Raw genomic sequence first — 15,678 nt, forward strand, 5'->3', positions numbered from 1 at the left:
TCTAGCATCCCATATGCCAATAAAACTCAGATCACCAAGCCATCTTGCTTGGCATTGCAGTCTTCTTTCTGCTCTTTTAAATTGGGTGGCCATTTTCTCTTTAGACATTTTCTTACATCATGGTAGTTGGATTCTTTACTCTTCAGATTTTCCTATCAGTATAGGAACTTCAATGGAGAGGGGGCGGGTGCTCCAGGACTTCATGCTTTGTATCTGTACAGAAGTTTTACTTTGTCTACTCTTTTCCTTTTGTACATAACTTTCTCTTACTGACCCAAGATGTTATCTATAGACTTTACTGATGACATTCATCAGTATAGTCAAGAGTAATTAAATTTGCCATTAAATTATATTCTTGATTAATCCTTTATCCAAGTATAAGCCAACAAATATTGCTTGTGAAATATCATCGCTTCATGCACAAACTTTGTTTACTTACACGTGAATAAAGAATTAAGTAAAAGTATAATTTCTTGGCGAGTTTAATTTAATTTATAACCAAGTGAAAATCCTTTTTGCTACTCTCAAGAGTATGGTTAATAAAGTTTGCCAATGAGAAACACTTCACTAAACATTGTTTTTAAATTAAGGTGAAAAGCTATGAGTTTGTACCTGGGTCTTTGAAATTTGGAATAAGCTTACATTAAAATTTAATTAGGAAAATTGAGAGAATCATTTTAAACTTTAAAATATTAAATAAACAAAGCATGTACAGAAAAATAATCAATTCACAGTGCACAATAAATATTTGAGTACTGACAGTTAAACATGCATGATTAATGCAATTTTAAATTTAAAAATAAATTAATATCTCGGGTTATGTTATGCTGACACAGGTAATGACAAAACATACACTATAAGAAGACACACACACAAACATTTTATTGTATATTGTATTTAATATTGTATACAGTATATTGTATTTAAGAAATTCAGTGCAGTGCTCATCAAGCTCAAGTGTTGCAGCTCCTTTGAAGCGAACAGGAATGAGATCTTAACTCTTTTAATTTCTAGTCATTTCATCCTTAGGTAAAGGTTACCAGCAGCTTTTCAGTTTTCCTCTTATTTGTCAGCCAAAAATAATTAGAACATTCTTATGAAATTTGAAGATGTCACACTGTATAATTGTTCCTCGATAAAATGTCTTGAGAATGATTAAATGATATCCAAAGTACTTGAGTAGAAGAAACAGCTTTAATAATTATTATCACAGTGTTGTTTCTTTCTTGCAGCTAGTACAAAGCATAACATTTCAGTTTAACAATTGCTTTTATCTTATTCAAACCATTTAATAGTCTGCTGAAAAGTTGATAAAGTATAAAATTGAAATCCTTTTCACCTTAAAATTTGATTCTTTCCTGAAGTAGCAGATGCACTTGGCAGAGTTGAATATTTTTGATTTTCTGTCTGAATACAGTAAACAGTATTCCAAAAACTTTCATTCCTTATTCATTTCAGAAGACTAGCTGTGATGTAGCTAAAAATAAAATGAACTTATTCCACACACACACAATAAAAAATACAGGAGCCTCTGTTTAATGAGGACACTTAAGTTAGCTAGTTAAGATACTTCATATATATAAAGCCAATCAATACCATAGCCATCTTCCAGAATGTGCTAATATCTCATCTCTAAGATATGAGATGCTATCATATGTTGATATGTTGATACATCTCTAAGATATGAGATTATGTCAGCTGATATTCTCTTGAATATCACTGACATAAGTTAATTATTATGAATATATGATACACTGCACTCTTGGCTAAGGTAGGAAGTTGCTATTTTCACTGAATTAAACTGATCAAATGATGTGATATGCAATAAAAGTATGTGCAGCTTCTTTTCTTATTGTCCAAATATGCTTTCCAAGTATGTTTTTAAATTTTTTTTTAAAAATTGAAGACAAAATTTTTAAATTCCGTCTTCAGTGAGAAAAACAGAAATATTTTTATATAAATACATAGTATAATGCAAAAAAAAATGTGTAAGTTAACATAACATTTAAGTTTGTTATGAGCATAGTGAAATGTAAAGTCATGTTTTTCTTCCAAAGAATTTTTATTCTATGTAAATTTAAAAGTGAAAGCCAATAAAGTTTAAATAACTTTTAATTTAAAATTATTATTAATAAATATAAATCAAAAGAATTATTAATTATGTTTTTATTAATTATTAATTATTTTACTTAATTCTAAAAACAAATGTTCTGGCAATTTTGATAGGATTTATAGTATTCGTTTTACTCACAAAAATTTTATTATGGCAGACTAAATTTCAACAGGATGTTTTCAACGTGTTGAACAATATTCTACAATGTTGTTCAACACTGTCTATCTTGGCAACTTACAGTACCAACGTATCAAGCATCAAGATCTTCCATAACTACTGCCCTTAAACTTACCTCTTTTCTGTGTGAAGTTTTCTTTATGTGTTCCATCCATTTATGTTTACATTTCTTTATTTTTTTCTGTTACTGATTCTTGGTTTAGTTCTTTCATAATTTCTTTATATCTTTGGTCATTGAACTATCCATGCCAGGTTAGTTAGGAATAAAGTTGACATGGAGAACACAAATTTACTTTTAAGCCAATAGAGAAAGGTATTTGAAATATATGTATATATGTATTAATAGGAGTTTGTAAGGTTGAATGCTGGAATAAGATATTAGTTACTTTAATTTAAAAAAAAAAAAAAGTTTCATCTTAGTTACATGGGATTTCTTCAGGTGTAAGAGCCACAACTTTATAGTTTGATTTATAAATACCAGTAAAATATGCCCATGTTTATAAGATATGCGGCGAATGCAAGTCATCTTATTTTAGACAGACAGCGAAATCTGTTAAGCAATACATTGAAGAACACATCCAAGATATTGAATAACAAAGAAGTAAGGCCTAAGTTTTGTCAACATATGTATTCTTTTCAGCTGACCCACAGGACACTTCAGTAATGAGACATCAAGTATTATGGGATAAGTCTGAACTATTACACTGTTGCTATGACATGACTGAGAGATGAATTTGGGAATCCTTAGAAATGGCATTGGATCCAAATATACTGGTGTCCAAAACCTAAGGACGAACACTATTTCTGAAGATTACAACTGCAAAAAGAGACAAATCAGTTTGTGATAATTTGTATAGCTGAAGATTTTGAATAGAAAGCGGATACACATTTAAATTTTTGAATCACAATCAAAAGTGGTCACGTGGTAGCACTCAACAGGATAAAAAGCAGAAGGCTATGCCAAGCAAATCATGTTTGAAGGAAGTCGTGTTTGTGAAGGAATAAAGTTGCTGGATGTGAAAGAAGAGAACAAGAGGATAGACATCAAGAGTGTGTCTATCAAAGTTTGAACTTTTACACCTTTGCTATGACATGACTGAGAGAAGAATTTGGGAATCCTTAGAAATGGCATTGGATCCAAATATACAGGTGTCCAAAACCCAAGGACGAACACTATTTCTGAAGATTACAACTGCAAAAAGAGACGAATCAGCTTGTGACAATTTATATAGCTGAAGATTTTGAGTAGAAAGAGGATACACATTTAAATTTTTGAATCGCATACAAAGCGGTCATGTGGTAGCACTCACCAGGATAAAAGGCAGAAGGCAAAATTATGTTTGAAGGAATCTGTGTTTGTGAAGGAATAAAGTTGCTGGATGTGAAAGAAGGGAACAAGAGGACAGACATCAAGAGTGTGTCTATCACTAGTGTAAGAATAGTTTTTTGCTTGGAGAGTGATAAATGAGTGGTTGGGTTGCTAGAGGTTGTCATCTGGGCCTTTCTCAACAAGTTTAAGAAGAGGTACAGTAATCCCTTGATTAGTGTGCCCCCAATTAGTGCATCATTTTTTTCTGATACCCAAATTCGATTAGTGCACCTATATACACCTTAAAAATAAATGTTACAGCTTTAAAAAGTTTTTTATCTATACATTTTTATGGCTAACTTTTTAAAAATCACTCACCTGAATGAAATAATTTAGTTACCGATTTAAAACATTCTATAAAGTTATTTTTAATGGCATACTACACTACTCCCATGTACACTATGTATACTATGTTCCAGATTTTTACTGCCAAAATTTATATCGTCTGTTATAGTACACCCACAGATTCGAGACCTTTCAACGCTTCTGCGCATGTCACAAAAAGGTGAATCCATTATTCCAATAATAGAGTAATTAATCTGTCTTCTGGGATGAGTTGTTTATTATTATACGTCGGAAAATTAACTTCTCTTTTATGATCATTGTAGTTTGTAAAGTGGCAACTATTTTGCATGTATAACAGTTGGGAAATTTTATCTATAAAGCATGTGATTTTGCATGTTGGTGACACGTGAAATCACATGCTTTATAGATGCACAGCAGGAAGATCCTGAAGAATATGAAGAAAATTTAACCACTGATAGTCAGCCAAAAGAGATTTCACAGAAACAATTTGAAAATATTTTTCGTACAATCGAAGTTTTTAGGCAGCAATGCCTAGAGACTGACCCTGGTGAAGAGAGAGCCAGTTAAATTTGCAGAAGAGGCAATAGGGTCATACCGTTGGTTGTATGGAAAAAAGAAACAAAATTCTGCCAAACTACGTTAGCTCAATTCTTTGTTAAGAAGTAGAATAATAAAATTTATATTCTGAATATGTTTTATTGTCTTTCAGCTTCACGGTTTTCCTTTAACTAGGCCCTGAGAATACCTTAATTCTTTTATAAAAAAATTAAGGTTCAAGAAAGAAATTTGAGGAATGAATTATACTTTTTCCCATAAGTTATTGTATTCGATTAGTGCTTTTTCGATTAATGTGCCTGTTTTAAAGAACGCATTAGGTGCACTAATAAACCATGGGAGGCGCATAATTAGAATGCGCCTCCCATGATCATTCTTCAGACTATATAAAGATGCATTTGTAGTAATAATAATTAATATTAATTATGTTTTACATTATAAAACATAATTAATATTGAAAAAAGAACAGTCAGAAGAAATCAGATTATTAGATAAAATTAGCTGAAATAGGCCAAAGTAAATCCAAAAGAGGATTTTGTTAAGTAGCAAGTAAGCCAAAAAATGACTATGGGGTAGGATGACTTTAATCAATGCTGATAGTAGGAAGGTGATAGAGGCAAAAGAAATGTTTGAATTACTGAGCGATCATTTTGCAGAAGTGCATTATCCGGGTGAAGATTTTGCTGTTGATAACGTGACAGAGATGCATATCAATATTGAGGTAGATAACAAGAGGTATTCAGCATATTGAAATATATCAATGAGAACACAGCAATGGCAAATTCTTCATGCTTGCTATTCTTGCTGTGCAAGCTCATTAATTGAGAAAGAAGTAATATTTATTTGTGAATAAATGCATGCATTTATAAGCATTCCATTTAGGCTTTTATTTTTGTAGACAGAAGACGTTTTAAGCTTGCCCGGCAATAATTGAGCTTTGCGTTGTGTAGCGAAGGCTGACGCTAATCAAGCTACCTTGGCTTGCTCAGTTGTGGGAACATCCAGGTCCTCGCTTTAGCACTGTGATTTCATGCGTGTGCATAGCCATTTCCACTCACTCATTGTCATCTCACCCTGTTGCTTAAACACGGGCCATACACAGTCAAAGTAGCTCTAGCCAGTGAGCTTCAGCCAGCCTTTACAAGTTGGCGTGCTGCTTGGGAAAATTAAGTTGCAACCAACTTTTTATGATGATGTTATTGACCAGTTCATAAAGAAGAACAGTAGGGTAGAATTTGTATTCAAGTAGCTAAATTGAAAAAGATAGAATATCATTGGTAAAATAAATGTTGTATTTGTATGATTAAATGTACAGAAATTTCTAAATACAGGTAACCCTCATATAACGCAGTACTTATACAACACAGTTCTGATAAAAACACGGTCTACAAATTGTAGCAACCCTTTATCTTTTCATATGTTTTTCACCGCGTGACTTAAAAGTCAAATTTTATCTTCATTAAATTTGTGTCTGCCTGTATCCCAAATGTAATTATAAGTAGCGAATTTATATTAGGGGAAATACCTTTTAGCACACATGTACTTCAGTTGTTTACCGTATAAAACGTTTATTGTTGAAAATTGTCCTCGTTTCTGCCAGGAAAGTGCATTAAAAATCATAAGTGTGTTCATCTCAAGCTGAGCACTTTATTTTCTGGCGAGTTATATACAATATGTAATGCTTGCTTTTTTTGTGTAAAAAGTTATTTTTATAGTAATGGCCACAAACTGCAATGAAAGGTAAAAACCAACATTGAAAACAAAATTAATTTCTCTCAAAGAAAAATATTCAATATCTTGGATCGGTTGAAAAATGGAGAAAAAACAGGAGTTTTTGCAGGGACTTTGAATTTAAATGAATCAACAATTCGAACAATCAAACAAAATGAACATCAAATACGAGAAAGTGTTTATTGCTGGGTTTAAACGATAAGTGCAAAGCGCGTTGCTCGTGTATGCGATATTCTAATGGAAAATTGGAGAAATCTCTAATGATTTCGAAAAAAGATTGCAGCTCAAAATAAAATTCCTGTGGATGGAAATCTTATTAAACAAAAAAACCTCTCAAAGTTTATAAACATTTATAGTGCAGACCAGTTGTTTAATGCGGATGAATTCGGGTTATATTGGAAAAAAGTGCAAAAATGCACCTCTATTTCGAAAAATGAAAGATCATATCCTGGATATTCAAAGTTTCCAAAGATAGAATTACTCTACTGTTTTGTAGTAATGCATCAGGTGATTACATGACAAAACCAGTGTTTATTAACCAATCCTCAAATCCTCGTGCTATGAAATATTAAAACATGCACTATTTTATTTTGCCTAAAACATTTATGCATTATGTGCAATGAAGTTTAAGTACAATTTGTAATTTTTATACTTTTATACTATGTATTTGTTTCATAGTTTATATGTTGTCTTAACTTACATGAATTACCTGAATTAAATAAAAAAATATTTTTGTTGGATATGTCATTGTTGTTTATATGATTAAAAAAAAAAACAATTTCAGAACATAACCCTACTTTTTCTAAGTGATCAGAGACTCGCATAACACGATTTATATAACGCAGCATTTCTGCGGAACCTAATATCTGCGTTATACGAGGATTACCCGTACATAGTTTTAAATGGTCAGTAATTCATTATTCCGCTAATCAGACTTCAATCACACCTCTCATTCCCTGAATGATAACAAGAGCAAGCATGAATTTCAAGGCCAGCATTCACCCCTGGAACACAGCAGTGGAACTGGATGGCATGTCAGCCTGTGTAATACATGAATGTGCAAGAGAATTGGCATTGGCTAATCAAGTTGTATAGTTGAAGTCTCAGCTTTTTCAAGGTTCTAAAGGAGTGCAAAGAGGGTAAGATAGTTCCATTACTTAAAGAAAACTACAGACCAAGTAATATATCAGGAGTGGTTGTTAAAATATTGGAATGACGTCATCCTGTGTAATATGTAAATGTGCAAGAAAATTGGCATTGATTTTTGATGAAGTTTTTCAATCTAAGTCTAAGTTCTAGCAAGGTTCCAAAGGAGTGGAAAGAGAATAAGATATCTCCATTACATAAAGGTGACTCCAAGGCAGAAGTAACAAATTACCGACCAGCTAATACATGAAGGGTTGTTGTTAAAGAATGGAAAAGTTGGTTGAAGATAAAATTAAACAATGGGTTGATAGGGATATGATACCCAAAGTGGGCAGCATGGCTTTGTAAAGGATAGTCCTGTCTTAGTAATTTTCATTTTATAATAAAGTGACAGCAGAATTGGATATATAGGAAATTGTTACACTATGATCTGCTAGACACCAGGGAGTAGTATATGTTGGAGTGGAGTCTAGGAAAATATGGATGACTAGTGGAGTAACTCAGGGTTCTGTAGTTAGGCCACTATTCTTTTATTTGTATTTGATACACGGAAAGATTTAAGGAGGAGATATTCATTTGTTTGCTGATGATGCAAAAACTGGGGAGAGCAATAGTTGATAAAAGCGATGCAGATAATTGCAGTATGATTTAAATTGGCATTGTGAACAAAGATTGCCAATTTAATGTTGCAAAATCTAAGGTTATCCATTTCAGGGTGAAAAGGATATATATACTGTATATCATATTGATGGTACTGGATTGCAGGAAATTGATGAGGCTAGGGACCCACAAATAATGGTGGCCTGAGAGTTAAAGTTCTCAGGGCATATTGCAAAAGTTGGTAAAATGGCTGAAAGGATTACTTGGATTGAAAAACATGCTAACAACCAAAGAGGTGGGAAGTTGCATGCAATGTGGTGAATGAGTGGAATAAATTGCCAGAACTAGTGGTGAGTGTCTTGATAGTAAATGAGTTTTAAGGAGTTGATATATGATGATAGGTTTTTTGTGTATAATAGTGTTTGTCTCCCACACTGAGTCTCCAGACTTCATGGAGATACTGTATAATAATAAATCTTTGATATTCAGAATTTTATTTTTTTTTAAGCTGATCTGCCTGTTTGAATGAAATACGATAAGTTGCAGGAACATAGGACTTGATATACACCAGAGCAGGGCTTGTCTTTATAAATAGGTAATGTCTGATGGATTTACTCCATAGGTTTGAAGGTTATTGTCAGCTGAACGGAATAGAAATTCTGTGAATTTAATCTTCATTTGGAAGATGTGAAGAGAAGTGGCCAATAATTTATTATTTTTGGATTTTAACCATTGAGAAGAGTTCGTGTTTCTTGTTTGGGAGTTTCTTGTGAAGAGAAATTTTGTTGGCTCAGTGATCTAATTATTTAATATTTTTGGGATTGATGATGACCAGATGATGTATATATTATTGGTTTATGGTAATCTATGATATTACCCAAACTTTAGTCATAGTGATGATTTAGCAATTTCCGGTATTTGAGTAATTTTGATCTATAACTGTATTAAATAATAAGTACCACATAGTGTTATAATTGTAATTAGCATACGTGCAACTTCCATCTAAAGAGAAATCTAATTATTACTAAATGATTTTTATAATCCATTAATTTCAAATGTCTGTCCTTTTTCTTCTACATACATACATTGTTTTACAATTTGCAAAATGAAATATTTATCATTCATATTAATTGATTTTACTGTGGTTTACATATTTATTTATATTGATGGGTTTCTTCATGTTATAGAATGTATCTGTGTGTCTGGGCCATGAAAACCAAATAGCAAATATATTATGTATATAAATCATCCAGACTAATAGTCTGAGTAGTTGAAGAAATTAGCTAGAGGTGGGGAGGCATTTCACTTCTGTCTAGTTTGTATATTTTTCCTTTTCATGTAAATAGTCAGCGTGAACTATGAATTTTCATTATTGAAAAATGTCAAGGGTTGGGGGGGGGGGGGGATCTTAAAATTGACATGAAACCTCCAGTAAATCAGGGACTCATTGAGAGTGGCCACATAGCACTCACACCATGTCATATCTTCTGTTGAATTCATTCAAAAAGGCAAGCCATTCCTGTCATGCATCACTGCAGAGAGAAAAATCTAACTCAACCTTTTCTTTACTGCATTCATTGTCAACCTCCATGGATGCCATATCATCCTTTCTCCACCATCCATAAAATGAAGAATTCCACCTTCTAATATCCTGTATGACCCTTTCGGAAGTTTGTAGGTCTCTTCATATCAGCTCTCTTTATCCTGTTTGATAGCATCTGCAGACTACAAATTCTCAATCATTCTTAATAATGTGCCTTCCACAGTCCTGATATCATCTTTAATGCTCTCTTTTACACCCTCTTCACTGTATTTGCATCACCTCAGAAGCCAGGAGACCGGATCTGCACATACTGGTCCATATGTGGTCATAATATCAATGCCTTGTAAAGAGGCAAAATGACTTCTTATTCCTTGCATTGCCCTCCGAGTGCAGTCTTTGCTATATGGCCACTAAAATTCAACTTCCTATCCAACTAAAACTCCAAGATCAGTTTCTTCTAGTATAATCTCACCAGTGTAATTAGGCCATTTCAGAAGCTCATTATACCAAAGTACATGACTTTCCATTTACTAACATTGAATTGGTAGCCATTTTCACATACACACAGTTCCATCTTATTCAAATTATTCTTCAAGTACTGCATTTCAGTTGCATTCCTGATTATCAAATTGCTGTATGTTTCCTGCTAAGTCCTTCCTAAAGTCATTAATGTATAGATTGAATAACACTTGGACCAAGGACTGATTCCTGGGATACTCCACCATTCATCTTAAATCTTATACATTCTTTTAGAATCCATTCTGATATTCTTCGGTCCATATTGTCAAATTTATATTCAGTTTATGCAATAGCTCAAGTATGTCCATCTCATACACTTGAGTTTCTTTCTCCAGTGTGCAGATAGCATTGAGCTCAATATTGTATTCACCAGGTTGATAGCTTTTAGAAAAATTGGTACTCATTAGCTGAACAATCTTCTATCCATCTGCCATCCACATACAATCTGCACTGATGATGCATATAGATTTTTTTTTTTTTTTTTTTTTTTAGTTTTTGGTATTTACATTAGATGTAAACGTCAACTGCTTTTATTTTACATTAGATGTAATATCAAAGGTAATCATAATAGCTGGATTTTAAGAGTTTGAACTGAATCAAAATTTCATTTAGGAAAAAAATAAACAATTTTGTTTTATTTTGCTTTTGGGTTCTGTTGTTAAGGAGTTCTATGAATTCTAATTCTGTTCATCTTCTTTCATTCCTTCCATCTCTGTTCTCTGAAACAGTGTTCCTCATGTAGTTTTTGCCAATGTCCTTCATCTCCATCTGTTCAAATAAAAGTATATACCAGTTATTTAAATCTTCTTTTCTTTTTGTTCATACAAAAGAAAAGTGCTCCACAAAGTCAGCTTTTTGTGGCACTTTTCTTAAGATGTATTTGATCCACGAATATGGAAAGAATAGAAGTATAGTAATAATTTATAATACTGTGTCAGTAAGTTCAGTAAATTGTCTTCTGATCTTAATCTTGCTATTATAAGTATTGATCTCTCTCTCTCTCATTGTATATATATATATATATATTAGGTACACTCTTCAACTCAGTGACATGCAAGTGCTGGTAAGCCACATGAAAGATAACTGGAAATTTTCTCAACTTCGAGGAACCAGTACCATGCATGTTTTAGATCGATTTTCAATTTCACTACATATGGAGAGGTAAGTGTCTTAAGATTACAAATAGTTTATTAGAGGTATTGTTTATCAAAATGCAATATAATTTAATTAAAATCATGTGCATGTTATTATTATTACTTGACACTTCTAGGATTCATTGTGGGGAAGATACAACTCATCATCTCTGTTATGTAATACTCCAACTACACAACACTACCACCATCAATACACAGTGCCATCTACTGCTGACCACCACCAGTATTATATGACTGTAAATTGTGTGTTCTCATGGCCGATTTGCCTGTATGCAGGATGAAAAACCTGAGTTTCCAGGTGAAAAAGCCCTGTTACCTCTATATCAGATTGGCTAATTCATCTTCAATTGAAAAATCCCATATAAAGATTTCTCCCCTTACTGCAAGAATTAAACTTGGTTCTTTTCCAATTGGAGGACACATTTTACCATCATTTTTCCATTTGTGCCATGGAGGCACTAACTATATTTTTCATATAATTTTTCCCAGAAGTGGGCTTCATTAGTGTTTTTGACCTAATAATGAAAAATATGGTGTGTCAATCTGAATCATTTGCTTCAATAAGGAAATACCATGAGTAGGCATATTTAAATAAATTGTAATATCAGAATAAGCTAATGTAAAATATTATTTTATTAGTATAATTTTCACCTAAGTATGAAAGGCATCTTTAGAACATGTAAAAAGGCTAATTGATATTAACATTGAAATTGACAATAACTGACAATTCTAAAAGGCACCACCTAAATAGCCAGTGTAAGATAACTAAAAAAAAAGTCATTAAATTTCCTAACTTATTAAAAATACACACACACACATCATGCATACACAATTAAATAAAATAAAGTTAGGAAAGTTTAGCTGATTTAAAAAGTATCTCTCTCTAAAAGGGTGTAGACATAGACTATCACATTTGTCTAAGTTAGGAGAGGGAAGTAAAGTTTCACATGTTTCTTTATAAAGCTGTTCCAAGAGAAACTGACTTGTGAAGTCTAAAAAAGAATTTTTAGCTGACAAGGGAAAGGCTGTTATTAATCAAGATAGAAAAGATTATGAGAGAAAAATGTCTCTATTACTCCGAGACTATTCACCTTTCAGACCCCTCACATTGGATCTCCTACCTGTAGTCAATTAAACAGACTTAATTCTCTTACTGATAATGTGTCTACTTGGAATGAAGATCAGAAGGAAAAAAATTAAAATCTTCTTTGGTTGTCCACCTTGATTGTATGGTCTTCTCAAAGTTCATAAACCAGGTATTCCATTAATCCCAATTGTAGACTATATAGGATGTCCCACTTATAAAATTTCAAAATTCTTATCTAATTTATTCACTTCTTCAACTGGAAGAACTGCTACTTATAAAAAATACTTTGGATTTCATAAATAACATTTTGGATCTTCATTTGAAAGCTTCAGATATTATGTTTGTTTTAGATGTTGTTTCATTATTTACTAATGCTCCTTATCTGGCAGCATTCAATTACTACAGCAAGAATTTTTTCAGACATTGTGCAAATATTTGATTTTGTAATACATTCTGGTTTTTTTTCTTTAAAAACAAGTTATATCCACAAATCAAAGGAACAACAATGGACTTCATATTTCTCCTGCTATCTCCAACTTCTTTATTAAGCACTTTGAAACAATGTATTTTCGACAACATTTCACATAGACCTACTCACTGGTTCAGATATGTAGATGATATTTTTGCTATCTGAAATGGCTCTTCTTGTGTATTACAACAATTTCTCTCTAAATTAAATGCACTTGATCCAAGGATCCAATTCACCCTAGAAGAAGTAAATAAGCAGTCGACCTTTTTCGATCTTTTAATTCTTCGTCAACCAGATGGTAACTGATATTCAGAAGACTCATACAGGTCATTATATCTACAATGAATCTCATCACTATCCCAAGAAAAAGGCTGGAACTATAAAAACACTGGTTCATCAGTCACACTCCTTATGTTCTTCAGATGAACTATCGCAGAAAGAATTACAACATATTATTTCCACTTTTTTATCTAATGGTTATAAGAATTCTTTCATCAAAAGAGTTTTGAACAGTATTGGTATCTCTGCCTCTTCATTTACAGAAAAAATAACTCGTATTATTATTATTATTATTATATGGGGCACCTGTATGGAGTCCAAAGACTCGTCACGGGAGACCCAATCTATCCACACAATCTATCATACCTCTCCTTGAACCCATTAACAGATAAAGCATTCACAACTGACTCTGGCAACCCATTCTACTTATTTACAACTCTCCAAGCAAAAAATCTGGTCCTTTCACCCCTACTGACAACACCTTTATTCAACTTCCAGGGATTACCCCTTGTTCTGGTCCCTCTAGCCAAATGCTGAAACATTTCCTGCATCTATCCTATAAAATCCTTTAAGAAACTTAAATGTTATTATTATATCCTCTCTTTTTCTCCTATTAACCAACTTCTGCAATCCACACACCTTCAATCTATCCTCATAAGGAACATTCCACAGGCCACTCACCATCTTGGTTACCTCTATATCCTCTCCAACACGAAGAATAACTTCCTTATCTCCAGTTGTTAATGTGTTCTTCAATAGCCAAGTAATCTTATGAGCTACCTTAGCAACCTTAGCAATATGTCCTCTAAACTTTAACTCTCTGTTTACCACCACTCCTACATCTCTAGCTATATCTGTTTCCTGGAGTACAGTGTCATCATTGTAATACTTGACTTGTAATCTATTTATCCCAAAATGCATAACTTGACATTTCTCAACATTAAACTGATACCCATTAACTTTTGCCCATACTGACAGCCTATTTAAATCATCCTGCAAGCTCTCCACATCACTATGATGAACTGCTACACTACTTAATTTCACATTATCAACAAACGACATAATTCCTTTCAGGTTGTTTCCTATTCATTTATGTACAAATTAAACAGCAATGGTCCCTGCACTGAACCTTGTGGCACACCACTTGTCACCTGTTTTCACCTCGTCCAGCAGCCACCCTCTTATCCACTTAACCAGTGTCACATCAATCCCTATTTGATTTGCATAACAGAGTTCTATGTGGTAGATATGATTGGTCTATAATTTGCTACTGCAGTCTTAGAACCTCACTTATACAAAGGAATTATTTTGCCCTCTTTCCCACTCCCTTGGAATTCTACCAGAACTGAGACAATTAAAGAGCCTAGTCAAAGGTATTCCCAGTTCCCTTGCACATTCTTGCAAAACCCTAGCTGATATCCCATCTAATCTCACAGCTGTATTTGCATCGAGATTCTGCAGTATCCTAAGAACCTCCAATTCATCCACCTCTGTTCCCATAATAGTGGCTTTCACATAGTTTAAAGCACTAGGATGAATGGGAGGTTCTTAGGATATTCTGCAATATACTAAGAACCTCAAATTCATCTACCTCTGTTCCCATATTAGTAGCTGTCACATAGTTTAAAGAACTAGGATGATATATCTTTGCATAGTAGTCACTCAGTAACTCAACTATTTTATCCACTTCTGTCTCCTCGTGACCATCATCACTTATTAAGGTTAATTTTCCATTGTTATTCTTCCTCTTACTTGCCACACAATGAAAGACCTCTTTTAGGATTTGTTTGGCCTGCTCGACTAGATTCTTCTCATAATTGGATTTCACCTTCCTCATGCTGGTCACCTTTCTTGCCTGAGTCTTGTACTGTTCATGAGTTTGCTGGTCACGTTTCTCTTTATATATCCTCCACAGCATTTTCTTCTTCTTCAGCTCATGCTTATTGATATTACTCATCCATCTACCTACTGCCTGATTAACTCTCCTTACCCTAGGTATACAATTTAATACTGCTTCCTCTAGATGATACTTAACTATATCCCAGATTTAAGCTTCCCACTAAGCATGTCATAATCACCTCCCTTATAGTTCCACAAATATCCCTTCTTGATAATATATTACTCATATTTTACAATCTCCCAAGTCAAGACTCTTAAGGTCACTTTAACCAATTGGTCATGGATAGTTCTTCTGATCCTAAGACTTGATCCAATAACTCTCTCTCACCCCTAGTCTCCTCTGTCACATACTGTCTTAATTAATTATCTCTTAGCAGGTGTATAAATTCTATTCCCTTTCTGCCATGTGATCTTTCTTCTTTCCAGTCTATATCTGTATAGTTGGAATCCCCACCATAATAAACACTCAACCTGTACTCATTATACTAATTTGGTGATGCATATCTTCCAGATCATCTGTGGAACTCACTGGCCTATAGCAACAACCAACTGTATGTTTTGTCTTACTGGCCTTAGTCTCACACCAGATTGCTTCGAATGAACAGACACCCTCCCACCCGTCTCCTATTCTTTTTGGCTGCAGTTTATCTGCTGTCATCAGCAGTACTCCTTCACCCATCCTACCTTCTCTGTTACCTGAAAATACTAAACCCTTTACATTCAATCCCTGT

The 15,678-nt window shown here is 33.4% G+C and overlaps 1 protein-coding gene across 1 annotated transcript in view; it reads left to right on the forward strand.

Moving 5' to 3' along the window:
* Positions 1-15,678, forward strand: part of Vps13D (vacuolar protein sorting 13D) — a 1,260,195-nt gene that overhangs the window by 241,557 nt on the left and 1,002,960 nt on the right. The window contains exon 19 of the mRNA XM_090393926.1: positions 11,089-11,220. Within this exon, the coding sequence (XP_090250052.1) occupies positions 11,089-11,220 (132 nt within the window). The remainder of the gene's footprint in view (positions 1-11,088; positions 11,221-15,678) is intronic.

This window comes from Typopeltis vanoorti, chromosome 6 (genome assembly GCF_054136105.1).
Source record: "Typopeltis vanoorti isolate ZY-2024b chromosome 6, IOZ_Tvanoo_1.0, whole genome shotgun sequence".
NCBI lineage: Eukaryota > Metazoa > Arthropoda > Arachnida > Uropygi > Thelyphonidae > Typopeltis > Typopeltis vanoorti.